Below are 25,468 nucleotides of genomic sequence, written 5' to 3' on the forward strand. Positions count from 1 at the left end.
GCGGGCGTTTCTAGGCAACCGTGGACTCCAGGTCCTTCGTGGGTCCTGATGCCAGAGAGACGGTTCGGAAGTGCCCTAGGAAGTGCCTGTGGGCCGTCCGCCGTCTCTCCCAACACCTCTGAACGCCTTCGTCCTGTAAACCTCCCTGACCAGTTCCCGCGAGTACAGCTTGTAGCAGTGGGAGTCTAAAGAGACCAGCAGTGGGGGTGGAGAAGATCTATAAGTCAGGCAAAGTCTGCAGGCAGCCGGAAGGGGCGGGGCTGAAGGCCAGGGTCGACGTCCCTCAGCCTGAGGAGCTTGAAGCTCCTAGGCTGGGGGTGAGAGAGGGGCTCCGGTCTGCGAAGTGTGCGGTCAGGGGGCGTGGGAGGGGGTGCTGAGAAGCCTGGAGGTGTCAGGAGCTTGGGAGAGGCTGGAAGAAGCGGAGTCCGTAGGTGAGGCTGGATGGAGGGGGCGGGGTCGGGTGGGCGAGGCTGGGCGGAGGGGGCGGGGTCGGGTGGGCGAGGCTGGGCGGAGGGGGCGGGGCCTAAGGGGCGAGGCCTGGTGAGAGAGGGAGAGGGAGACGGAGAGGGAGAGGAAGAGGGACAGGGGGAGGGTCGGGTGGGCGGGGCTGCGTGGAGGTGGAAGGGGAACTCGGGGTCCGGTGGGAACGAGATTGGCCTGGGGGACAGGAGGTGGCTGAAAGGGAGGGAGGACGACAGGAGGCGCTCTGTTTGCTCCAAGATCTCATCTTTCTGTCCAGTCTACCCTACGATGTTTTTGAGACCTGATTATTATGAAAAAGGAAAAGGCAAGGTGGCTAACATTAATTAACCTTTCTTCCATGCCCGAACCAGGCCTCCTAGATGTGTGGAACTGTCCCCGGGAGCTGTAGCCCTTCACCACCATCTCTACCTCCTTCCTTCTGAGGGAGCCTGAAACTTCTGTCATGGAAAAGTACCACGTTTTGGAGATGATTGGAGAAGGCTCCTTTGGGAGGGTGTACAAGGGTCGAAGAAAATACAGTGCTCAGGTGGTGAACAAAGAGGGGTATCTCTTGGGTGGGATTCTGTACTTCCAGCCACGGTGGAAAATGGGACCAGAATAGCGACCTGTGTTCCTGAGGAGCTGACTCCCTCATTCCTCTCACAGAGTATTGGGCCCTAATATTGGATTACTTGAGTTCAGATCCTAGATAAGTAGTTTGAACAAGTTACTTAAACTTTCAGTGTCTGTCTCCTCTCATCTCTACAATAAGGATAATTATGAGTAGTATGTGATAAATGGAGTTTGAGGATTAAATGTGATTTGTGCTGAATTACTATACTAGTACAGTGTCTGGCATGTAGTAAACAATAAATAAATTTTATGTTTACTGTTACTTCTCCTCTATCATACCATGTAAGAAGAGATTGACCACTTGAACTCTGTTCTTTTTTCCTTGTTGTTTCTTCCTTCTCTTTCCCCTAAATCTCTTAAATCAGAGTTCTTTACCCAGATCAGAACACCTCTCCCAGAATCCACCAAAGGGATCTGTCTGGCCAAGGCTGGTGTTTCCTAGGGCAACAGGTTGGCGGGGAGGTGGGGATGGCTGGATAAGGCCAGGGTACCATGGGGAAGGGGAGTAGGAGACTGGTGAGGAATGAGAATTTGCTCTCACAATCGAAAGCCTGAATTCTGGAGCTCTAGGTGAATGTTTCAATAGCGTGGTTAGGCCTTTACTCTTTTTCATATTACCACTGACAGGTGGTGGCCCTGAAGTTCATTCCAAAACTGGGACGCTCAGAGAAGGAGTTGAGGAACCTGCAACGAGAGATTGAAATCATGCGGGGTCTGCGGCATCCCAACATTGTACATATGCTTGACAGCTTTGAGACAGACAAAGAGGTGCCCTTCGGTTTTGGGTCACTCTTCCCAGAAATTTCCCGGCCTCAGAATGTATCAAGCTGGAGCCATCAGGACCTTTGCCTTCTCCTTGCAGGTGGTAGTGGTGACAGACTACGCTGAGGGAGAGCTCTTTCAGATCTTGGAAGATGACGGAAAACTTCCTGAAGACCAGGTATGTTCCCTAGCTCAAACTTCTCCCCTCCCCTGACCTTTTTTCAGCTTAAGGGACTGATAGGGAAAGCTGAGGGTACTGGGAGTCACCATTTTGAAAACTCCCAAGGAAAATACAAGAGTCTGGGTGTATATGGAGACAGTGTGGTATGCCAGGAAATTATGTGAACACTGGAGCCAAAGTCTCGGAGTACAAAGGTTGACCCTGCCACTTTCTAGCTGGTTCTTCAGGGGCAAGTTACTTTAACCTCTTTGTTCTCAGTTTTCTCATTTAAAAAATGGACATAATTATAATGTCTGTCTCATGAGGCTGTTGTGAAGGTTCGTGAATTAATCCATGTAAAGGGTTTAAAAGAGTGCCTGACACACAGCATTCAACATAGTTAGCTATTGTTATCATTATTATTATTAAAGATTTTATTTATTCACCTGACAGAGAGAGAGAGAGAGCACAAGCAGGGAGAACAGTAGGCAGAGGGAGGGGGAGAAGCAGGCTCTCTGCTGAGCAGGGAGCCCAATGCAGGGCTTGATCCCAGGGCCCCAGGATCATGATCTGAGCCAAAGGGAGACTCTTAACTGACTAAGTCACCCAGGCACCCCTAGTTAGCTATTATTAATGCTGTTGATGTCACTAAGCACCTGTAGGGAAGAAGAGCTAGTGTAGTGGTATCAAGAGGGCAGGAAAGGGTAAGGGTTGTGCTGAAGCAGGATTCACCACCAAGATTTAGTGGTTAACAGCGGGATAGGGGCAAACACATTCTCCAACCACACTTGTTCTAGAGATTTCTCTGTACCTAGCAAGTAGACCCCCTCTGGATGTCCTGTTGAAGCGTGCCATCTCTGAGCATTCTGAGCATTATTACTTGTAAGTCGTGATCTTGCTCATTTTGTGTATCTTATTTGTTTGACCATGTCTCTTGAGAAAAAGGATTTTGTCTTTTTTAACAATAGGTAATGTGTATTGAAGGCTTACTAAGTGCCAGATACCATTCTGAGCATGGTGTGCTGTAACTTCTTTAATCCTTGTAGTAAGGATTATATAAGGGAGGTGGTATTATTATTATTATTTTTTAAGATTTTACATGTTTATTTGAGAGTGAGAGAGATAATGAGAGAGAGAGCACGAACAGGGGGAGAGGGAGAAGCAGGCTCCCTGCTGAGCAGGGATCCTGATGCAGGAGGTGGTATCATTATTATTTTTTAAAATATTTTTATTTATTTAATTGATGGGGGTACGGGGAGAGGGAGAGACAGCAAGAGAGGGAACACAAGCAGGGGGAGTGGGAGAGAGAGAAGCAGCCTTCCCTCTGAGCAGCGAGCCCAATGCAGGGCTCAGTCCCAGGGCCCTGGGATCATGACCTGAGCCTAAGGCAGGTACCTAATGACTGACCCAGCCAGGTGCCCCAGGAGGTGGTGGTATTATCTCATCAGCTTATAAATGATGCATCTGAGAGGCACAGGATGATCTGTCCATCCATGGTCGTTTTTCTTCAATGAGTGAGTGAACAAATGAATGAATGAATGATTGGGGGGCAAGAACTAAGGCAGGTGTCAAGGGAAGCTCTGTAAGAAAGAAAAAGAGACGATCACATCAGTAATTTAGGGAAGTGTCTTTGGGTTCCTCAGTAGGCTCCTTCCTCTGACCTCTCCTTTCTTTCTCCTACCTGTGTGACCCTTAGGTTCAGGCCATTGCCGCCCAGTTGGTGTCCGCTCTGTACTATCTGCATTCCCACCGCATTCTCCACCGAGACATGAAACCTCAGAACATCCTTCTTGCCAAGGGTGGTGGCATCAAGCTCTGTGACTTTGGGTGAGTGGTCTGACTTTCCGTCACTGCCTCTCGTTCTGCCGGGAGTGTTAGACCATATGCTTGACTTCGCTGGGCCTTACTGTTGAAGCCGAGCTGGAAACTGGGATTCCCGTCTGGTCTTTAGGAAGGTGCTGTCTGTGTAGGTTTGGGATAACTCACGCAATGATAGGCAGTGGTCACCAGGGCTGGTTTGTATTGTTCACGTTCTCTCTTCCCGTTTCCATTCCACCATCTCCCGCAGATTTGCCCGGGCGATGAGCACCAACACAATGGTGCTGACATCCATCAAAGGCACACCACTTTATATGTCTCCAGAGCTGGTGGAAGAGCGCCCATATGACCACACCGCGGACCTCTGGTCCGTGGGCTGCATACTGTATGAGCTGGCGGTGGGCACCCCTCCCTTCTACACGACGAGCATCTTTCAGCTGGTCAGTCTCATCCTCAAGGACCCTGTGCGCTGGCCGACCGCCATTAGTCCTTGCTTCAAGGTAATGAACGTAGAAAGGGAGTTCACTTTGCATCAGAAACCCGTCTTCCTCTGCCTCTGTTCCCTTTCCCAAAATCTGGGGCAAGATTTTGCTGTTAATGAGTGCAGGAGCTGGGCCCAGCTGCCTTGCTTTTCTCCTGTAGGGACTGATTCTGGGAGGCTGTTCTAAGGTCCACCAAACTTGGACCTAGCAGCCCCTCCTTGGGGTGGGTTATTCTTTATCGCAATGGAAAGGTAATTTTAAGCCACCAGGGACAGCTGCTATCCTTTTACGCACTCTCTGTTCCACTTATTTCCTATCAGATGCAAGGTCCCTGCTCAGTGGGGAGCCTGCTTCTCCCTCCTCCCCCCATTCATGCTCTTCCCACAGAACTTCTAGATCTTCCCACAGAACTTCTAGTCTTCTTCCTGAAAGAAGGAATCTTCAGACATTCAAATGGCCAGAGCCAGTGGGACTAGCTCAGCTATTAGGGGCAGGTGACAGAGGTGGTGCCCTCTGATTGCAGCAAACTCACAGTGGGGGGAGGGTGAGAAGGGAGGGAGGAAGAAGAGTTCACCCTTTTTATTTCTTTTTTTAAAGATCTTATTTATTTATTTATTTGACAGACAGAGATCACAAGTAGGCATCGCAGAGAAGCAGGCAGAAGGGAGGAAGCAGGCTCCCCACTGAGCAGAGAGCCTGACACGGGCCTTGATCCCAGGACCCGGGGATCATGATCTGAGTTGCAGGCAGAGGTTTTAACCCACTGAGCCACCCAGGCACCCCACCCTTTTTATTTCTTACCTAGGGCAAAATTTGGGCCCTCCGTGGAATTTATTTATTTATTTATTTATTTTTAAGATTTTATTTATTTATTTGACAGACAGAGATCACAAGTAGGCAGAGAGGCAGGCAGAGAGAGAGAGAGAGAGAGAGAAGCAGGCTCCCTGCAGAGCAGAGAGCCCGATGTGGGGCTCGATCCCAGGACCCTGAGATCATGACCCGAGCTGAAGGCAGCAGCCCAACCCACTGAGCCACCCAGGCGCCCCCCTTATTGGAATTTAAATGCAACCTTTTCCCCCTGAGTGCAGTCTCATTATAACTTTCCTTTGCTCTAAGAGGAAAAGGGGCAAATCTCTCCCCAATCTCTTTAGTTGGGTAAGCTCCTGGTCAAGACCAGCCAGAAAGAATCTAAACAAAAGAAACTTAAGTGGGCGATAGGCCATTCCTTCTCCCTCAGAGGCAACATGCAGGCATCTTCATTCAGCAAGAGCCACAGATGATACCTTGTTTTAGAACAGTGGTCATCAGCTACCAGTACCTTCTGTTCCCATCTGAGGCCCAACTGAGGATGTTCCCAAGGATACCTCATAACAGATGTGCGCCTTTCAGAGGCAGTCTCCCTTCCCCACCACCATCTGAAGACTTGCCGAAGGATTTCTGTGTTGGCGGGCTCCCAAGCCCGTCTGTACGCAATGACTTGAGTGTGAGTGTGCTCTTCACCACAAACGCATCTGTTCCCACCCAGCTTCAGACAAGCCCGCCATCGGAGGGAGGGCACAGTGAGCCATTTGGACTCCTTTGAATGTTTGCTTTCTGAAGGCGATTGTGAAGACGCCAGAATGACTTTGGACAGGACGGGGGCTCTCCCAGAGGGGAGGCAGTGAAGTCTGTTCCTGGAGCCAGGGAAATGAGGGCTACGGATAGGAGTAGAGGGTGGTCAAGACCAGCCAGTTTACTGAAGGAATGGACCCCAGAGTCTTGGTTTCCTGCTTCTACTGGTGAGTTAAAGAGAGCCTGTAGGAAAGCGAAGACTTATGAGGTATTCTTTTCTCTCCACAGAGTTTTCTACAGGGACTGCTCACCAAGGACCCCAGGCAGCGTCTGTCCTGGCCAGACCTCTTACATCACCCCTTTATAGCTGGTCGTGTCACCAGTGAGTCCTTACGGTTCCCAGGGCTTTGGTACTTCCCCAGGCTCTTCCCCATCTGCCCGCATTCCCCAGGGTCTCGAACTTTCTTCCTTGCCCTTTGCCTAATCTTTGCCACTCCCCTTGCAACCCCGCTCCCTCTTTGTCATGTTGTCAAATGGTCTCCTTCCACAGAAGCCTAAAGACACGGAAGTTGTCTCTGGCCAAGTGGAGATGGTGGCACAGCTCTAGTGTGATCACGTGTTCTTCTTTTTTCCTCCCTGCAGTAATAACTGAACCAGGAAGCCCAGATTTGGGCACCCCATTCACCAGTCGCCTACCACCAGAACTTCAGGTCCTCAAGGACCAACAGGTACATCGGCTGGCCCCCAAGGGCAATCGATCTCGCATCTTGCAACAAGCCTGTAAGCATATGGCTGAGGAGGCCAAGCAGAAGGTATGTGGGATGGAGGGGATGGGTGACATGAACAGGCTAGTAACTGGGGAGGTTGGAGAAGGAAGGTTAAGGAAGGACCACAAGTAGAATTTGTACTGCCCTATGGCAACCAAATAGTTTTGATTCAGTGTCTCCTGTCCACTTCCCACAGAAACACCAGAACACAGGACCTGCCCTTGTGCAAGAGGACAGGACCAGCAAGATGGCTTGTGGCACAGCCCCTCTGCCTAGACTAAGAGCCACTCCTCAGGAACCAGGCCTCTTGGCTGGGATCTTGGCCTCAGAAATGAAGAGCAGCTGGGCTGAGTGGGGGGCTGGAGAGGCCCCCCCTGCCCCTCGGTGAGGAGGGGATAGCTAGGGATTTATAGAGTAAAGTATCTTGCAGATCTTCGGCTTTAGCCAAAGCAAATACAACATGGTGCCTGTCACTAGCCAGCGTCTCATGGAGCAGGGCCCTGGGAGTCCAAGTCCTGGGTTCTTGAATTCTGATTCTGGATATTTTCCTGATTCATTGGGAACTGTGGGAATTTTCTTTTCTGTATGCCTCAGTTGTACATTAACTGAGAAGGAAAGAATTGTTTCCATGCAAAAGGGAAGATTATTTGAGTTGAGAGCTACAGGTGGAAACTGCCAAGGTAGACTTGAGAGTAAGATCCAAAGTGGAAGGACAGTCAAGGACACATGTGGAGAGGTCAACATCCTGTCCTGGCCATATCCTAGAAAAAAGCTCTCCCCACTCTGATCCTGTATGGCTTGTTCTTCATGCTTGCCCTGCACCCAGAGCGATGGACATGTTAATGAACCCTGAGCATCACAGGTCTGGGACTCCTCCTACTTGCTGTTCCTCTGGCAGGGAAAACCGGATTGCCCAGGACTGTGAACGAATTCTTCCAGAGCTGAGGCCAGAGGTGGTGGGCCAGAGGAGCATTGATGCAGTGGACCTAGAAAATGAGGTAAGCTCTAGGGGCTCCTCTTGGCCTTGACCCTGTCGTGGGATGTTGGGTCCGGGTAGATGTTTTTCTGGAACAGTGATTCCCAACTATCCTAGGTATGAGCTCCCCTTGTGTTAAAAACTTCTTTCTTATCATCGATTTGTAGATTGATAGGATAATTGCATAACATATGAACATGTAATTAGCAAAAATTGGAACACATGGGTAAAAATGAAAGTCCCTTTTGAGCCTCACCCCAATCCCAGTGGTGTCTGCTGTTGCTAGTTTAACCTTTCTTCTTCTAAACTTGCTGAATTTTTATAGATACGTGTATGTACACACAGAAATCTGTAGTTTGGCCATTTTTTATCATTGAGTTCACACCGCAAGTACTGTTTTACATTGTGCCTCACTTACCATATGATATGTTTTGGAGATCCTTCTACATCTGAACATGTCATTTTTGGGGGTTTTTACTGTTTTGTTTTGTAATAGTTTCAAACTATTATAATTGTGAGGATGCCACAAAGAATTCCTGTATACCCTTCATAATATTTTTAAGATGGATGTGCCGTGCTTTCTTATTCCCTTACTGATTGGCCTTATGACATTTCCATTTTTTTAAAAAAAGATTTTATTTATTTATTTGACAGACAGAGATCACAAGTAGGCAGAGAGGCAGGCAGAGAGAGAGGGGAGGAAGCAGGCTCCCTGTGGAGTAGAGAGCCCGATGCAGGGCTTGATCCCAGGACCCTGGGATCATGACCTGAGCTGAAGGCAGAGGCTTTAACCCACTGAGCCACCCAGGCGCCCCTCCATTTTTTTTTTTTTTTTAATTATAAATCATGCTGCAATAGACCTGTCTGTAGGTATCTCTTCATGAACTTGTGCCCGTGTTCTCGGAGAGACATTTCAAGACCCCTCTCATACTGCCAGCTCTACCTTTTGAAACCAGTGGTTGAAATGAATACATCTGTGCTGGAGAACTCATTGGTTCTTGCATTTACTCCCTAATTCCCCAGGCTGGGCGCTACTGTCCTTGAACCTGACATGCTCCTGACCTCTTTCACCCCCCTATGCCTCAGGAGCCAGACAGCGACGATGAGTGGCAGCACCTACTAGAGACCGTGGAGCCAGTGCCTGTCCAGCTGAAGGCCCCGCTCACTCTGCTGTGCAATCCTGACTTCTGCCAGCGCATCCAAGGCCAGCTGCATGAGGCCGGGGGGCAGGTAATGGGCCCATATAATGGAATTTCAGACTATTGTGGTCACAGATGAGGCATTAAAAAACATAAGAAATAGAAAGTTTGTCCCTTTTCAGTTCTCTTTCAGTTTATCTATTTAATTCAAGATTTGCTGGCCTCCTTTAGTAACACATCAATCCTCAAGAAAAAGGGGCTCCTGGGAGGCTCAATCAGTTAAGTGTCCGGCTCTGGGTATCAGCTCAGGTCATGATCTCAGGATCGAGAGACGGAGTCCTGCCTCTAGTTCCACACTCAGTGGGGAGTCTGCTTCCCATTCTTTTTTCCCTCTCTGCTTCTCCACCCATGAGCATTCATGTTCTCTCTTTTGCTCTAATAAATAAATACATCTTTTTTAAAATAAAGATTCTATTTATTTGAGAGAGAGAGGGGTAGCAAGTGAGAGCACGAGCAAGGGGGCAGGCAGAGGGAGAAGCAGGCTTCCCGCTGAGCAGGGAACCTGGTGCAGGGCTCCATCCCAGGACCCTGAGATCATGACCTGAGCCAAAGGCAGATGCCCAACTGACTCAGCCACCCAGGCGCCCGTAAGTAAATAAATCTTGCAAAAAGAAAAAAAGAAAACAGGCCTCAATTTTCTCTTTCTGAAGGGAAAGGCATTCATTTAAAGCAGGGGTTGGCAAACTCGGGTGGTAAACATTTTGGGCATTGAAGAGTAAAAGGCAAAAATGGAGGATATTATTGAATACTTCTATAATGAGAGAGAGCACTTTTCCACACAATTTTTATGGATGATGATGTGATCAGCACTGGGTATTATACACAATGGAAAAATTACTGAACACTGCATCTGAAATTAGTGATGTACAATATATTGGCTAATCAAATTTCAATAAAAAATTTTGTTGATGAAATTTAAAATGGAGACATAATAAATATACAGGCGCTTCTGATACAGGTGTACTAATGAGAAAAAAGATTCTTTTAAAAAGGATAACATTTGGGGCGCCTGGGTGGTCCATGGGTTAAGCCGGTGCCTTCGGCTCAGGTCATGATCTCAGGGTCCTGGGATCGAGTCCCGCATCGGGCTCTCTGCTCAGCAGGGAGCCTGCTTCCCTCTCTCTCTGCCTGCCTCTCCATCTGCTTGTGATTTCTCCCTGTCAAATAAATGAATAAAATCTTTAAAAAAAAAAAAAAGGATAACATTTGGGGCGCCTGGGTGGCTCAGTGAGTTAAGCCGCTGCCTTCGGCTCAGGTCATGATCCCAGGGTCCTGAGATCGAGCCCCACATCGGGCTCTCTGCTCAGCAGGGAGCCTGCTTCCTCCCCTCTCTCTGCCTGCTTGTCATCTCTCTCTGTCAAATAAATAAATACAAAATCTTTAAAAAAAAAAAAAGATAACATTTTACTTAATTGGTATTCATAATTAATGTTGTTTATTCATTCACCAGTTGATGGACATTTGAATTGTTTCCATTGTTTGGCTTTTATGAGTGATGTTGCCATGAACATTCACATGGAAGTTTTTGTGTGGACATACGTTTTCATTTTTCTTTCTTGGGTATTTCGGAATTGCTGGGTTGTATGGTAATTTATATTTACCATTTTAAGAAGCTGCTAGACTGGGGCGCCTGGGTGGCTCAGTGGGTTAAGCCGCTGCCTTCGGCTCAGGTCATGGTCTCGGGGTCCTGGGATCGAGTCCCGCAGCGGGCTCTCTGCTCGGCAGGGAGCCTGCTTCCCTCTCTCTCTCTGCCTGCCTCTCCATCTGCTTGTGATTTCTCTCTGTCAAATAAATAAATAAAATCTTTAAAAAAAAAAAAAAAAAAAAAGAAGCTGCTAGACTATTTTCCAAAGTGGCTGCCTCATTTTGCATTCCCACCAGCACCGTGTGAGGATCTCTGTGTCCCCACATTCTTGCCAGCGTGTATTGTCTGTTTCTATCACAGCCATTTCTAGTGAATGTGAAATCATGTCTTATTGTCATTTTAATTTGCATTTTGCTAATAACTCATGTGGAGCATCTTTTCATGTGCTTATTAGCCCTTTGTATTATCTTCTTTGGTGAAATATCTATTCAGTTCTTGTGCTTATTTTTAAATTGGGTTGTTTGTCCCCTTGAGTTGTTACAGTTCTTTGTATATTCTGGATAGAAGACCTTTATCAGAATGTGGTTTGCAAATATTTTCTCCCAGTCTGTGATTTGTTCTTTTACTTTCATAAGAGTGTTTTTTTTTTTTGTTTTTGTTTTTGTTTTTTTTTAAAGAATTTATTTATTTATTTGACAGAGAGAGATCACAAGTAGGCAGAGAGGCAGGCAGAGAGAGAGAGGAGGAAGCAGGCTCCCCGCTGAGCAGAGAGCCCGATGCGGGACTTGATCCCAGGACCCTGGGATCATGACCTGAGCCGAAGGCAGCGGCTTAACCCACTGAGCCACCCAGGCGCCCCATAAGAGTGTTTTTTGAAGCACAAAGGTTTTGAATGTTGATGACATCCAATTACCATTTTTTTCTTTTGTGGATGATGCTTCTGGTGTCATGTGGAAGAATTTTCTTCCAGACCCAAACCCAAAGTCCAGAAGATTTCCTCCTATGTTTTCTTCTAAAAGCTTTTTAGTTGGAGCTCTACCATTTAGGTCTCTTGCCCATTTTGAGTTATTTTTTATATGTAATGTGAGGTAGGGATCTAAGTTCATCTTTCTGCATGCGGCTCTACAGTCATCCCAGCACCCTTGGCCCAAGACTCTCCTTTCCCCATTGAATTGCCTTTGGACCTTGCCTCCCTTCTGGCCCTTCCATGCTGTCCTTGTAGTGGGGTAGTGGCATCAGTAGGGAGGCCGGTGAAAATTCTGCCTCCAGGGTAAGTCTGGTGGATTCAGAACTCCAGCTGAACTACTCTTCAGCTGTGTGGTAATTGACCTCAACCTATCTAGAGGCTTTAGTCTTGTCTTCTGTAAAATGGGTAATTGTGTTTATGAGGCAGGATGGTTGTAAAGAGTAAATAAGCAAATAAGTGAAAAGATTTATTTATTTATTTATTTAAAAAAGATTTTATTTATTTATTTGACAGACAGAGATCACAAGTAGGCAGAGAGAGAGAGGAGAAAGCAGGCTCCCCGCTGAGTAGAGAGCCGGAAGCGGGGCTCGATCCGAGGGCCCTGGGATCATGACCTGAGCCGAAGGCAGAGGCTTTAACCCACTGAGCCACCCAGGCACCCCAAGTGAAAAGATTTAGAAATGGAGAATGACATAAAGCACTTGACGTAAATGTTATTCTTTTCTGAAGGGTTAACTTTTGAAGAACAACTCTTTGAAAGTATCAGAGTGCCTTTACCTTGCAGGTTATGTATAAATAAGTGGCAGACTGGATTTGACCTGTGGGTGGTAGTCAAGCCCTGATTTAGAGTTAGATAATACAGTTTTATCTGTCTGGAATTGAATGACATTGTTTTGTGTCTGTTGTTTTATATCTTTGGAAGTACATGTGTGCGTGTATAAGGTGAAGGGCTGGAGAAGTGAGGGAGCAGATAGGAATGGCACTGGGGAGATGCCTCGGTGGCTCAATCAGTTAAGCACCTGCCTTTGGCTTGGGTCATGATCCTAGGGTCCTCGGATCGATTCCGGCATCAGGCTCCCTGCTCCATGGGGAGTCTGCTTTTCCCTCTGCCACTCCCCCCTGCTTGTTCTCTCTATGATAAGTAAAATAAATTAAAAAAAAAGAATGGCACTGGATCCCACAGAGATGGAGGGGAGGTCCCCTTTCCCTTGGTCGCTTCCCCTTTTTCTCTGTTCTCTTTCTCTGGGTTTTAGACCCAAAGAAAGGAGTGGGAACATCTGGTCTGCTTTGGCCTCTCCTTGGGGACACTGGTATCTGTGACTCTCCTTTTCCCTTTGATAATATCGATTCCTATGTGTTTCCCTGCTGTCACCCAGATCCTGAAGGACGTGCTGGAGGGTGCATCCCAGATCCTCCCAGTGCTCCGGGTCCTGAGCAGTCTTCTGTCTAGCTGCTGTGACTCGGTTCCCTTGTACTCCTTCTGCCGTGAGGCGGGGCTCCCCGGCCTCCTGTTCAGCCTGCTCAGACACAGCCAGGAGAGCAGCAGTATCCAGCAGGTAAGCCCTATGCCAGGAGCCTCAGAAGACTTCAAGGAGTTTTTTCACCTGGGATTTCTCTCCTGCAGATGTCCTCTTCTTCAGTTTCTCCATCTTGGATTTCTCTCCGGCCTACTGCCTTTTCTTTTCTTTCCTCCTGTCTATTTAGTAGAGATCTATCTGAGGCCAGACAGATCCTGTCACGCAGAGAAGTAGAGTCTGCGTGACCGTATAAGCAGTGGGGAATATGGTAAATTAGAGAGCCTGTGCCCAGTCTGAATGGGACATCCCCTCGGCTCCGGCTCACTGTTGCCACGTGAGAACATGGGCGCAGTGTTACCAGATCTTCCAGTTTTCTAAGAGAAGCTGAAAATCCAGGGGATTGCCTGGGTGGCTCAGTCAGAAAGCATCTGCTTTCAGAGCAGATTTTTTTATTTTTATTTTTTATTTTTTTAGCTGCGTGATAAAGCTTCTGGGATTGAGCCCGATGTCGGGCCCAGCGGAGAGCCTGCTTCTCCCTCTCCCTCTGCTGCTCCCCCTGCTTGAATGCTCACTCTCTCTCTCACTCTGTGTCAAATAAAGTCTTTTAAAAAGAAAGAAAGAAAAAAAAGGAGCTAGAAATCTGGATTTATATGCATAGTTTCCCACTCTGTAGAGCACTGTGTTTTGGAATGTTAAATCCTAGGCTTTCATTGCCCTGATTTTATAGAATCGATACTGAAATTCAGAGATTCACCAACTTATATGCAGGCACTAACTTATAAATGGTCACAGGGACGATGAGAGGAGGAGCTAGGACCGAGGCTCAGTGTGTCTGAGGTGGAATCCCTCCCTCCCCATGCTGTGTGCTGCTGTGGCCGGGCTGAGAGGAGAGAATATGGAAACGTTTAACAGGGCCTTGGCTCAGGCAGCTGAAAGTGGCCTTCTGTTCATGAGTACTAACCTCAAGCGTTTTTAAGGAATTTAGAGAACAATTTGAGCTATTTTGAAAAACAGAGCTTCCTAGACTCCTGAGTGCTATTCAGGCCAAACCAGACACATTTTCAGGCTTTTTACCGGCCACTGGCCGCCACTTTGTTACCTCTAGATTTCCCTTCTCTGTCCGGTGGCTCTCTTCCCTCTGCCCCTTCCTGTTTGGTCAGCCTGACTGGATATCGGACACCTTTTTTTTCTTTCTTTCTTTCTTTTCTTCTTCTTCTTCTTTTTTTTTACTGCTTTTTCTCTTTTTCGTCTTCCTCCTCTACATTGCCCTTACTCTCTGTCCTCTTCCCTGGCAGCAATGTTGGTATGGGACCTTCTTACGGGACCTGATGGCTGTGATTCAGGCCTACTTTGGCTGCACCTTCAATCTGGAGAGGAGCCAGACAGGTGACAGGTGGGACGAGAGCCAGCTCTACTCCATTGGCCACTTTGGCTTCGAGTTCTACCCCCGTTTCTTACCCCCTCTGTTAGGAGGAGGCTGAGTAAGGAGAAGCCAAAGGGTTAGGGATCGGCTGTCTGACTGGGAGTCAGCTGGGAGTCTAGCTAATCCCCCTAAGGACCCCGACACCCCTCTAAGTTCACCCCAAGACTTGCAGGCTCTAAGGGCCCCCCATACACTAAAGGGAAGGGTCACAATATGAATGACCTAGAGGAAATGGTAAAGAAGGAATGAAGAGGGTGTGTATAGCAGACCACATGTGTGTTCAGCAGGGGAAAGAGGAGGGAGTGTTTTGAGATGTTCCTTTGCAGGGACTCTCCTGTCTGCCCAGAACTGACCCATTTACCACATGCGGGCTTTTAGGGAGACGGGCTATTTTTTCCCAGCCTACAGGTGTTTCAGGAGGCCGCCAACCTCTTTCTGGACCTGTTGGGGAAACTACTGGCCCAACCGGATGACTCTGAGCAGACCTTGCGGAGGGATAGCCTTATGGTAACTCCTCCCTTGTCCAGATTCCTGCCTTGATGCTTCTCCCTTCCCCTTTCTTATAACTACATAGGGTTAGGTTAAGTTAATACAACAAACATTTCCCAACTGTGTGCCATATGGGTAAGAGAAATCCCCATTTTCAAAGGACTGGAAATAGTCTAGTAGAGGAGATGAAAAATGATCAAGGACAACAGTGTGAGAAGTACATTAGAACTTGTATAAAACTTGTATGAAGTACAGAAGCACCACTGAAGAAGGTATGATTAATCCTACTTGGGGAGTCCTAGAAGACGTCTTGAAAGAAATTATCTTTGCTAGGATTTGAAGAACTCATAAAAGTTTGTTGGGTGTGTGACGCAGGAAGTAGGGAGAACATTCCAGGCAGAAGGCGCAGCATATATAAAGATCTAGAGGCATTAAGCACTGTGGCCTTTTTCAGGGAACCACAAGTTGAAGTATTCCTTCTCGAAGAGCCTTGCAGATGGGCTAGTATTTCCCAAATTTATTTGTCCTGTGGACCAGTAAACTAATGGGTTCTCATCCCTGGATGGAGGTGAGGGACAGGAGAGTGGAGAATGGAGCAAGAAGATATCTGGGTTCTGACGGATCTCAGAGGAGTTAGAGAGGAACATCAGTGAGGAAGTAAGCAATTGCCTAGTCATTGTTCAAACAGGCCGGCCCCATGGGGTACACAGATCTGGGCTGCATTTCGGCCTCCAGCTAGCAGTCCAGTCCACCTCTTCTAGTCTGAAAGCCTAGTTTAACATCCCTTAACTCTTTTGAGTTAGGAAGCTATTTCAATGTCTAACCTAAATTTGGGGCATCAGCAACTCACGTTATCGGCTAGCATTTATCCTATAGGTCACGGTGCTGCGAGTGCATGGAGAGTTTGGAATAAATACCCTACCACCCAAAATTCTGAACCAGTAGCACTGGGTTGGGAGGTACCCAGGAATCCCCAGGAATTCATTTGCTCATGGTCCATAGCTAACACTTCAAGAGGTATCATCTGGGAGGCAGCTGATCAGAGAATAGAAGGCTTGCCATCTAAAATTGCCATCCTCGAAATGTGAAGGCAGTTATAATGTGAGGAATACTTCATCACTGCTGGTCCCTCTGGGTTTTCTCTTTTTTTCTCAGGTTCTCAGGGGGTTCTTGCTCCTTACCCTCAGCCCCATCACTTTTCTGCTGCCCTCATGTTGACCCCACCCTTGTCTCCCCTTAGTGCTTTACTGTTCTGTGTGAAGCCATGGATGGGAACAGCTGGACTGTCTCCAAAGCCTTTTACTCCAGCCTGCTGACGACTCAGCGGGCGGTGCTGAACGGGCTGCTCCACGGCTTGACGGTTCCTCAGCTGCCTTTCCACAGTCCCCCAGGTAACCGGAGTAGAGCACTGAGGTTCTGGTTACTCTGGGGCAGCTCTGGCTCTGCGTCCCTCTCCCTCCCCCCAACTGCCATTGCCTTGATTAGCACCTGGCATCTGGCAAGTGCTCAGTAACTAGCTGCGCACTGGAAGAATGAATGGAGAGCTGAGAGAAACAACCAGACCCAACCCTGCGTTCTTTGCCTTTCTCCTTAGGAGCCCCCCAAGTGAGCCAGCCGCTGCGGGAGCAGAGTGAGGATCTGCCGGGAGCCATGTCCTCTGCGTTGGCTGCCATCTGTACTGCTCCGGTGGGGCTGCCCAGCTGCTGGGAAGCCAAGGAGCAGGTCTGAGCTGCAGTGTCTGCTTCCTCTAATCCGGTTGCTAGAGATGAGGGAGCTGGCCTCAGCTCCTCAGAAAGGCAGAAAAACAAGCATTCATGCTTTCCCTTATTCTGTACTTCCAGAAACAGATGCTCCCACCCTGGGTCTGGGCCCCTTATAGAACACGATGTCCCCGGAATCCCAAAGCCCTTGGCCAGCCGGTTAGAGAGCTTGGTGATAAACTGCCCGTTTGGCAGGGTGGCTGATCCGAAGATGCCTGTGATGCTCCTTGAAGGGATCAGGGTTTAGATTTCCTGCCCCCTTTCAGCCAGCAGTGCTTTCCTCTGCACCTGCCTGCACTTGGGCTAAACTAGGCCATGACCTTTGGTTCTCCATCGGCCATGGGGACTGGGGGTGGGATGAGGTCTGAGGTTGCTGGTGAACCTGAGGGAGAGTGGCTAGCAAGGGGTTGAGAAACCTGACTCGTTGAAGATAGGAGAGGAATAGGATGGGAATCTTGGGAACGGGATGGGAATGGAGGCCTCAGGTGTGTCCCTACAGATCTCTCGGCATTTGGCGAATCAGCTAACTGAAGACAGCAGCCAGCTGAGGCCATCCTTGATCTCTGGTTTGCAGCATCCCATCCTGTGCCTCCACCTCCTCAAGGTATGCCTGTCCTCCAGATCTCTGTTCATTCATTCTTTTTTAGGGGGGCAAGGGACAGAGGGAGACGGAGAATCTTAAGCAGGTTCCATGCTGTGTATGGGATGTGGGGCTCGATCTCATGACCCTGAGATCATGACCTGAGCCAAAATCAAGAGGTGGACTCTTAACTGACTGAGCCACCCAGGTGCCCCAGATTTCTTTTCGGTCCCCAGGACTGAGAGAAAGAGACAGAGAAGGTCCCTTGCTGCTTTTAAATCTATTCCACTGAGATGGCCCCAGTGTTAGCCAGTGCTCACCAGAACAGAGAAGTAGCCCGATCTTGGTGTTTTGTGACAAGAGATAGAAGTGGCCTGGACTTCTCTACGATCCCCGGGGTGGACACAGGATCTGTTGAGAGGCTAACCTGCTTGTAAGCCCAGGGGCCGCTCAGCCTCACTGACCAACTGCTTCCTACTCCCTCAGGTTCTCTACTCCTGCTGCCACGTCAGTGAGCACCTGTGCCACCTTCTAGGGCAAGAGCCCCTGGCCTTGGAGTCACTGTTGTTGTTGGTCCAGGGCAAGGTACGTCGGCAACATAGGCGGGTGCATCCTGGTGGCCCCACTGTCTCAGTGGGAAGCTGCTCTGCTATCTGAGGCTTCCCTTGTAGGTAAAGGTCGTGGATTGGGAAGAGGCTACCGAAGTGGCACTCTATCTCCTGTCCCTTCTTGTCCTCCGGCTGCAAGATCTGCCTTCTGGGTAAGCCATGAAGTGGGGTCTTTCCGCTGGGACCTTCCATCCCCACAGCTCACCTTGACTTCAGATTGGGGGAATGGCACCCTGCAGCCTGTGCTGAGGAGGGATTGGCATGGAGAGAGTGAAGTCTTCTCTACAAACAACAGACATAGCGTCCCACCAACTTTGTGCTTTGGCGACAGTTGGACAGCCCCTGGGAGAGTGCCATCCAGCGGGGAGGGAGGTCCCTCACCAGTCTCCTTTCCCTCGGCAGCACCCTTTGACGTATCCCCTTTTTTCAGAATGGAGAAGCTAGGCAACGAGATTGCTACTCTGTTTACCCACTCACACATCGTCTCTCTCGTGGTGAGTTCTCAGCTTTCCTCTTCCTCTCCTTTCCCCCCTGCTATCCAGCCCTTCAGGGGGAGCATGGGCATCACTGTCTCAGCAGCAGCTGGTTCGGAGGCATTCCCTGGGGACTGGCGGAGACTGCATGTCCTTCCTGCTGTGCAGACTCAGACTTTCCTTCTCCTCTGACTTCTCCCAGACTGCAGCAGCCTGTCTGTTGGGACAACTTGGTCAGCAAGGGGTGACCTTTGACCTCCAGCCTGTGGAGTGGATTGCGGCAGCGTCCCATGCTCTGTCTGCCCCTGCGGAGGTGAGGTGGGCCAGGGAGGACATGACGCAGACCCAGGACTCCACTCTGGGAAGAGACTGAAGTGCCAGCCTGCCTGGGGCAAACCAAGGAGTGGGAAAGGAGCCAAAGAGTCTTTCTTTTCCTCTCTGCCGGCCCCCAGATTACAGCCCCCTCTGAGCCCAGATTGGCAGGCCAAGAAGGGGAGAGGGAGGGGGACCTGAATTACCAGAGGATGAGATTTCCTGCCTACTTTAGTTCTCTCCTCCAGCAGCTCCTGCAATCTTTTCAAAAGCTTAATCTGTTCTCTGCCTGCAGTTTGCACTCCTATCCCCTCTCCTTCTCTTTAACTGAGATAGGAAAGATGGCTAGGGTCCTGAGAATTCATCAGGAATTCGGTCCACCATGTAGCCTCCTTGTCGCTTTCTCCTTTTCAAGGCCTTCCCCGCCCTCGTTTTTAGATACCTGGGAGTCCGTATTTCTGTCATTTTGTAGAAGGAAGGATAGACTTCGTATTCAGATGATTGTCATCCCCATAGACACAGAATTCCTTATAACTTAGAAAGCACTTTGCATGTCTTCCCACAACGTGCTTGAAAGAGAGACACATGAAATGTAATGACACTCACCTGCTTTTTCTAGATGAAGTTGAACTTCAGAGAGGGAGTAGGGATGGCATTCCTATTCATCCAGGAGCCCCAGTCAGAGACCTGGGAGTCCTCATAGACTGTGCCCTCTGCTCCGTTATTCCCCCATCTAGATGGTTCCCCTAGGTCCCATGTGCTCTGCCTTCCTGTCATCACTCAGATCTTCTGCTGCCCACCACCGTCACTGCCCTGCCTTAGAATGTGTGCACAGCATTGATCTTAGACTGTGGCACTTGCCTGCCGAAGGATCTCTTTTCTAGACTCTCTCCTCCCCGGTCCACACTCTTCACTGCCACCAGGGTGAGCTTTCTTAAAAGTCTAATCATTTCTTCACCCAATAAGTATCCAGTACAGAAATATGTCTTGAGGACCAGACACTATTCTTGGCTCTGAGGATACAGCAGTAAATACAAGAGACGAAAATCTTGCCCATGTAGACTTTGCATAAGTCCTCAGTGGCTTCCCTTGTTTCTGGGATAAAGTTCAAACTCCTTTACCTTCTTCTCAAAGCTCACCTGTTTCCTCTGGGCTTTATAATCTTGCTGTGCCCAGATTTACCCCTTTCAAAATTCACCATCATCCCTCATGAGCTGCTTTACTTATGCTATGAGTTCTACTTGGAATGCTGTCCCTTCCTACCACCTCCTTCTCTTGACTGCCTTTGAAATTTTCACTTCACCAGTGTGCTACCTCTAGAAGGCAGAGTTAGGCCCTCTCCACTGCGTCTCCATCCCCACACCACCCTGGCTGCTTGTCCAGCAAGTATCTTCCTATCCTAACAGCTTATGTGTCTCTGGAGTAGAGGTAGTCATTGAATGAACAGTTGGGAACCCAAACTCCTGAATCCAGAAGGGCTATCCACACTGCCCCAGGCTGGGGAAGAGCTCTTTCTGCCTGACCAGGAGTTGCATGTGTGGGACCTGCATTCTTCCTGCCTCTCTCCAACAGGTCCGGCTGACCCCACCAGCTGGCTGTGGATTCTATGATGGCCTCCTCATCCTCCTGCTTCACCTCCTCACCCAGGTGCAGGTGCCTCCTAGGTTGATGAACCGCTAGACAATGAATGAAAGCAACCCACATTCATCTTTTCTGTCTAACTAGAATGCCACCTATGATAGCCCTCAGCACAGACCCTTTCTGGGGAATCACAGCTGCCCCCTCAGTGGGGGAGGAGAGCCATAATTCCCTGGTTTCCAGCAGTCACACACATGATTAAAATGTGGGAAGAAAGGGAACTCAGACAACAGGGAGATCCTTGGTCATTGGGAAAAACAGAGGAGTTATTTCTGGATGCTCTCCTTGTAGGTCAGGGATAAGAGTGGGGGGAAAAAAAAGGCACATTTGAGGTTTGACTTCGACCTCCCTAACCACCCTCCAATTTCTTCTCCAGCCAGGGAAGGGCAGCCTGATAAGGGATGTGGCTAGCTCAGAAATGTGGACCGTTCTATGGCACCGCTTCTCCATGGCCCTAAGGCTCCCCGAGGAGGTGTCTGCCCAGGAAGAGGAGCCGTCCCTGTCCAGGCCACAGAGCCCGGAGCCAGACTGGACGCTGATCTCCCCCCAAGGTATCTTTCCATCAGTGTGACTTCCATTGAGGGGCCAAAGTACTGAGGCTTCTTTTCAAGAGGAGGCCGCCCAGCCCTGGGTCAGTCCACAGAGATGACTATGACTTGTCGCTTGGGGAGAGGATGGCGCAGGCTATGCTTGGTGGGAAAGGAACTAAGAGTGGGGAGCCCTCGAGAAGCAGGAGCACCTGGGCCTCTTGCCTGCTCCACTGAATCTCCATTCTGGGTGTTTCCAGGCGTGGCCGCCCTGTTGAGCCTGGCCGTGGCCATCTTCACCCAGGAGCCCCAGTTATGCCTGAGCCACCTGTCGCAGCGTGGAAGTACCCTCATGTCCACCTTGAAGCATCTGCTGTCCCCCAGCTTCCTGCATCCTCTGGGCCAGGCGTGAGTCGGAGCTGGAGGAGGGAGACCGGGCAGGCTGGAGGGTCTGCGGGGCGGGGGAGCGGGTGGGGGGGCTGTAACTGACAGCTTGAGCTATGAGACGAGCAGTGGGATTGGTGAGATGGGGGAAGGGGAGCCGGGCTTGGGGATTTGAGCAGGGGGCAGAGAATGGTAAAGGGTGGGTGAGGAAGACCCAGCCAATCCTTCTGCACTGCCCTCCTTAGGCCTCACGGGTCTGAGTTTCTGCCCTTCGTGGTGCTCTCTGTCTGCCAGCTCCTCTGTTTTCCCTTCGCCCTGGACGTGGATGACGACCTCCTCGGAGGTGTATTGGCTGACTTTGTGGACTCAGAAATCGCAGCCCACCTGCTGCAGGTGCATGGGAAGCTCCTCAGGCACAAAAGTCGGGGGGGCGGTCGGGGAGGGGGAAAGATGGCCAGCCTCTTGTACTCGAATTATTCAGTTGTCGGCAGCTCCAGGGCTCTCCCATGCCCCTGGAAGAGTGGAGGCCCCGCTCCAGCTAAGGGCTGGGAGTGGAGAAAGCACTCAGGCCTGAGCAGAGGCACTGCTTGGAGCTGGGTTGGCCCCTCCTCTCTCCACCAGTCCCTCTTCTGGATCTGTCAGAGCTCCATGGGGCGGACATCCCAGTCTAGGCACTGGAGACCCAGCTCCTCAGCCAGGATTCACCTCTCTGGCGATTGCTGGCACTAAGCAGTGGGCCTCTGAAGGCAGAGCGAGCACATCCTTACAGAGCAAAGAATGCTCGTACACCCGTGCCCCTGGGCTCCACACTGCATCTCGTGTGGAGGGCTTGGCTCAGGTCTTCCCATTCCCTGTGGTATTTCTCAGCCTAGCTTGGCTGTTCTCTCCACCAGAGCTGGGGCTCCTTCGAGCTGGCTCGCTGCAGTGAGTGCTCCCTCTCCCTGACACCCTTCTGCCGGCTGCCCCTGCCCTTCTTTCCCCAGGTCTGCTGTCACCACCTTCCGTTGCCTCAAGCCGAGTTGCCTGTCAGTCTCCTCACACGCCTGGCCCTCACGGATCCCACCTCGCTCAACCAGTTCGTGAACGCGGTGGCTGCCTCCCCTCGAACTGTCATCTCTTTCCTCTCAGTTGCCCTCCTGGGTGACCAGCCAGTGCTCACCTCCGACCTTCTCTCGCTGCTGGCCCACACAGCCCGAGTGCTGTCTCCCAGCCACTTGTCCTTTATCCAGGAACTCCTGGCCGGCTCTGATGAATCCTATCGGCCACTGCGAAGTCTCCTGGGCCACCCAGAGAACTCCGTGCGGGCCCGCACTTATGGGCTCCTGGGACACTTGCTGCAGCACAGCATGGCCCTGCGGGGGGCGCTGCAGAGCCAGGCTGGGCTGCTCAACCTCCTGCTGCTGGGGCTTGGAGACAAGGACCCTGCCGTGCGGCGCAGTGCCAGCTTCGCTGTGGGCAACGCAGCCTACCAGGCGGGTCCCCTGGGCCCAGCCTTGGCCGCCGCGGTACCCGGTATGACCCAGCTCCTCGGAGATCCTCAGGCCGGCATCCGGCGCAACGCCGCGTCGGCTCTGGGCAACTTGGGGCCTGAGGGCCTGGGGGCAGAGCTGATACAGTGCCAAGTACCGCAGCGACTCCTGGAGATGGCTTGTGGGGACCCACAGCTGAATGTGAAGGAGGCTGCCCTCATTGCACTCCGGAGCCTCCGGCAGGAGCCCTGCATCCATCAGGTACACCCCTGGGGGACTCGTGGACCCCAATGGTGGGCTTATACTTCACGACATTTTTCCGAGGGAGTCTTTAAGGAATTGCGATACCCCCTGACCCCCTGTCCGGAAGTGGGAAATGAAGCACTCCTCTCCCACCTCCCACCCTGGAGAAGGGCAGGAGTGCAGGAGAGGGCTCTGAGGAGTGGGAAGTTCTGCGATCTCAAAGACCAGGGTTTCCGTCTTGAGGCTGGGTGGGTTGGAGGTGAAGACACACTAGGCCATCTTGAGGCATAGAGGCGTTTCATCCTAGGGGACATGAAGCAGGTAGCCAATCTTTTTTCAGCACTCACCACGTGACAAGCAGCATGCTAATCATTTTCCCTTTATCTTCTGGTGTAAGCTATTATAGTCCCCATTTTGCAGGTGAGGACCTTAAGGCACTAAGAATTTGAGAACTTGTCCCAAGTTACAAAGCTATTTGGGGGGACTGGACTTCTGAGCTCAAGAGTCGGAGTCCTGAGCCCCATACTGTAACCACAGCTTTATTCTGCTTTTTCCACCCTGTCTATAAAGTAGCCTAAAGGAAACCAAACATCTACCTATGGTAAAGCTAAATGTCCAAGTTATTACAGTGCAGTGAGGTAACCTTGGGTGGAACAGACATTTTGACGGGATGGTGCTGATATAAATGATAGGATTTTCTGGCAATCCCTGTAGGGAAATAATGAAAGGGATTCTCGGTAGCAACAAGGTTAAGGCCCACTGGTCAGGATCCATGGCTGGGAAGTGCACTTTTGACCCAATTGTCACCACGACATGTGTTACCCTTCCTGGGGACGAGCGCGTGGATCCCTCGGTGCCTCGCTTTCATGGTATGTAACCAGAGCAAACGGGAATAGATCTCTGGTCTTGGTAAGCCCCGTCTCATCAAGATGAGTCCCCAAGAGCCCATTTTCTTTTTCTTTTTCTTTCTTTTCTAGAGTGGGAATTGCTGGGCCATGTCATGTTCTGTCATCTCTTCTCTGTCCCACAGGTGCTGGTGTCCCTGGGGGCCAGTGAGCGGTTAGCCATGCTCTCTCTGGGGAACCAGTTACTGGCGCCCAGCAGCCCCCGGCCCGCCTCTGCCAGACACTGCAGGAAACTCATTCACCTCTTGAGGCCAACCCACAGCACGTGATCTCAGACTCCTGCGGTCTGTCCTCCAGCCTTTTTGGCCCCTTATTGCCAACCTCTCCTTTTTCTACTGTATGAGACACCAACTCAGCCAAGAGCTAAAGAGACTTAAAAAAAAAAAAAAAAAAAAAGATCGAGAGAGATAAGCTACAAGTGAACTGATTGAGAACGAGAAACTAGAAGAGATTTATGTATAAAGCGCCCTCCTTTCCCCAGATACTGATTTCAACCAGTAAACTTCATTGATGTTGGTGCCACAGAAGATTGCTTCCTTTTCTACATCGAAGGCTCTTTCTCTGATCATGTGCCTTTAATCCCAAGAACATGCCTCCCGGATGTCAGGGACGTATCTTCTATCTGGGAGCTCTCTTGCTTTCTGGAACTCCTACAATCCTTCCAGCAGGTTTTTACCTTAGCACACTGGCCCCAGGACAGTGATAAGGACAGAGCCTGTCTCACTGCTGTGGATGGTTCTCGGACCCATAGCCCACATTCCTGTCTGTGGGTTAGGGTGGAGGGGTCGTTCTTTTCTTTATTTATTTTTTCCTTTCCCTTCCTGCCTGCCTGTCTTCCTCTCTCTCTTTCTTTTTCTTTCTTGCCTTCTTGCCTTCCTGCCTTCCTTCTGCTTATCTTTCCTCTGTTTGTAAATTCTTGTCATAGAATGTATATCTTACCTTGCTTGGAGCTGCCAGGGTCAGAGGTCATGGGGCTCAGCACCTCTCTCAGCTGCTGTGGGGTGCCAGAAGCAATTGTGTCCTATTCACACGGGATCCTGGCTTCCATTCTGGTCGGAAAGACGATGAACTTACTAAAATCAGTGAATTCTGTATAGCACATAGAGAGGTGAGAAAAGCTCTGGAGAAGAATGAAGCACAGGAAGAGGATGAGTGCTGAGTTGGATGGCCCGGCTAGGCGTCACTGAGATGACCTTTGAGCAAAGACTTGAAGATGAGGGAATGAGTGCAGCTATCTGAGGGAAAATTTGAGGCAGAGACAATAATCATGCTTGAGGTGCTGTGAGGAAGGCCAGTTTGGATGGAATATATTTTGAACATAGAGAAAATACGATTTTTTTTTAACTGGCCGGATGTGGGGGTGTGAACAAAGGAAAGTAGGTAAGGATGACTCTCAGATTTTTGTCCTAAGTAATTGGGAGAATGGAATTGCCATTAACTAAAATGAGGAAAGCTATTAGTGGAGTGGTAATGGGTGGGAAAATTCAAGTTCAGTTTTGAATATGTGAAGTCTATTAGTTGGAAATTTTTAAACACCCAGAAGTGGAGACGTGGAACTCTGTGAACTCCATTATAGTTCCAACAGCTGCCATAGCTATTCTTCTTCTAGTCAAGAATTTTATTTATTTATTTATTTTTAAGTATTCTAAAACAAATCTTGGGAAACATGTGATGTTACCTAAGTACTTTAGTGTATCTCTTTAACAGACCAGAACTCCTGTTTTTTTATTTTATTTTATTTTATTTTATTTATTTATTTGACAGAGATCACAAGCAGG

The 25,468-nt window shown here is 49.7% G+C and overlaps 1 protein-coding gene across 5 annotated transcripts; it reads left to right on the plus strand.

Annotated features, from left to right (window-relative positions):
• The first annotated feature begins 167 nt into the window (after positions 1-167).
• Positions 168-24,217, plus strand: STK36 (serine/threonine kinase 36). 5 transcript variants are annotated; one of them, XR_009403031.1, is made up of 28 exons: positions 168-431; positions 834-1,009; positions 1,723-1,863; positions 1,958-2,035; positions 3,714-3,844; positions 4,086-4,335; positions 6,157-6,250; positions 6,511-6,680; positions 6,832-7,019; positions 7,534-7,633; positions 8,698-8,841; positions 12,739-12,918; positions 14,175-14,272; positions 14,704-14,809; positions 16,032-16,182; positions 16,386-16,513; positions 17,051-17,155; positions 17,618-17,716; positions 17,803-17,891; positions 18,170-18,233; positions 18,415-18,525; positions 20,097-20,177; positions 20,539-20,713; positions 20,950-21,097; positions 21,319-21,466; positions 22,057-22,803; positions 23,500-23,654; positions 23,816-23,898. XR_009403031.1 is itself a non-coding variant. In XM_059393482.1 (27 exons), the coding sequence occupies exons 2-27, from the start codon at positions 926-928 to the stop codon at positions 23,957-23,959; spliced, it is 3,954 nt and encodes a 1,317-aa protein (XP_059249465.1). In that variant the 5' UTR covers positions 175-431; positions 834-925; the 3' UTR covers positions 23,960-24,217. The 5 variants fall into 5 exon arrangements, 4 of the variants coding, with proteins under 4 accessions (XP_059249465.1, XP_059249466.1, XP_059249467.1 ...); XM_059393482.1 differs by lacking the exon at positions 23,500-23,654 and having other exon boundaries at positions 175-431; positions 23,816-24,217; XM_059393483.1 differs by lacking the exon at positions 23,500-23,654 and having other exon boundaries at positions 179-431; positions 20,097-20,171; positions 23,816-24,217.
• The last annotated feature ends 1,251 nt before the right edge of the window (positions 24,218-25,468 follow it).

The sequence above is a fragment of the Mustela nigripes genome, chromosome 3 (genome assembly GCF_022355385.1).
Source record: "Mustela nigripes isolate SB6536 chromosome 3, MUSNIG.SB6536, whole genome shotgun sequence".
In the NCBI taxonomy this organism is placed as follows: Eukaryota; Metazoa; Chordata; class Mammalia; order Carnivora; family Mustelidae; genus Mustela; species Mustela nigripes.

What these genes read in the sequence shown, in the direction of transcription:
- STK36 (XM_059393482.1), top strand. Translation starts at nt 926, where the DNA reads ATGGAAAAGTACCACGTTTTGGAGATGATTGGAGAAGGCTCCTTTGGG. An exon ending in CTGCAAGATCTGCCTTCTGG is followed by an intron (nt 17,892 to 18,169) that starts GTAAGCCATGAA and finishes CCCTTTTTTCAG; the next exon opens with AATGGAGAAGCTAGGCAACG. An exon ending in CTCTGTCTGCCCCTGCGGAG is followed by an intron (nt 18,526 to 20,096) that starts GTGAGGTGGGCC and finishes TCTCTCCAACAG; the next exon opens with GTCCGGCTGACCCCACCAGC.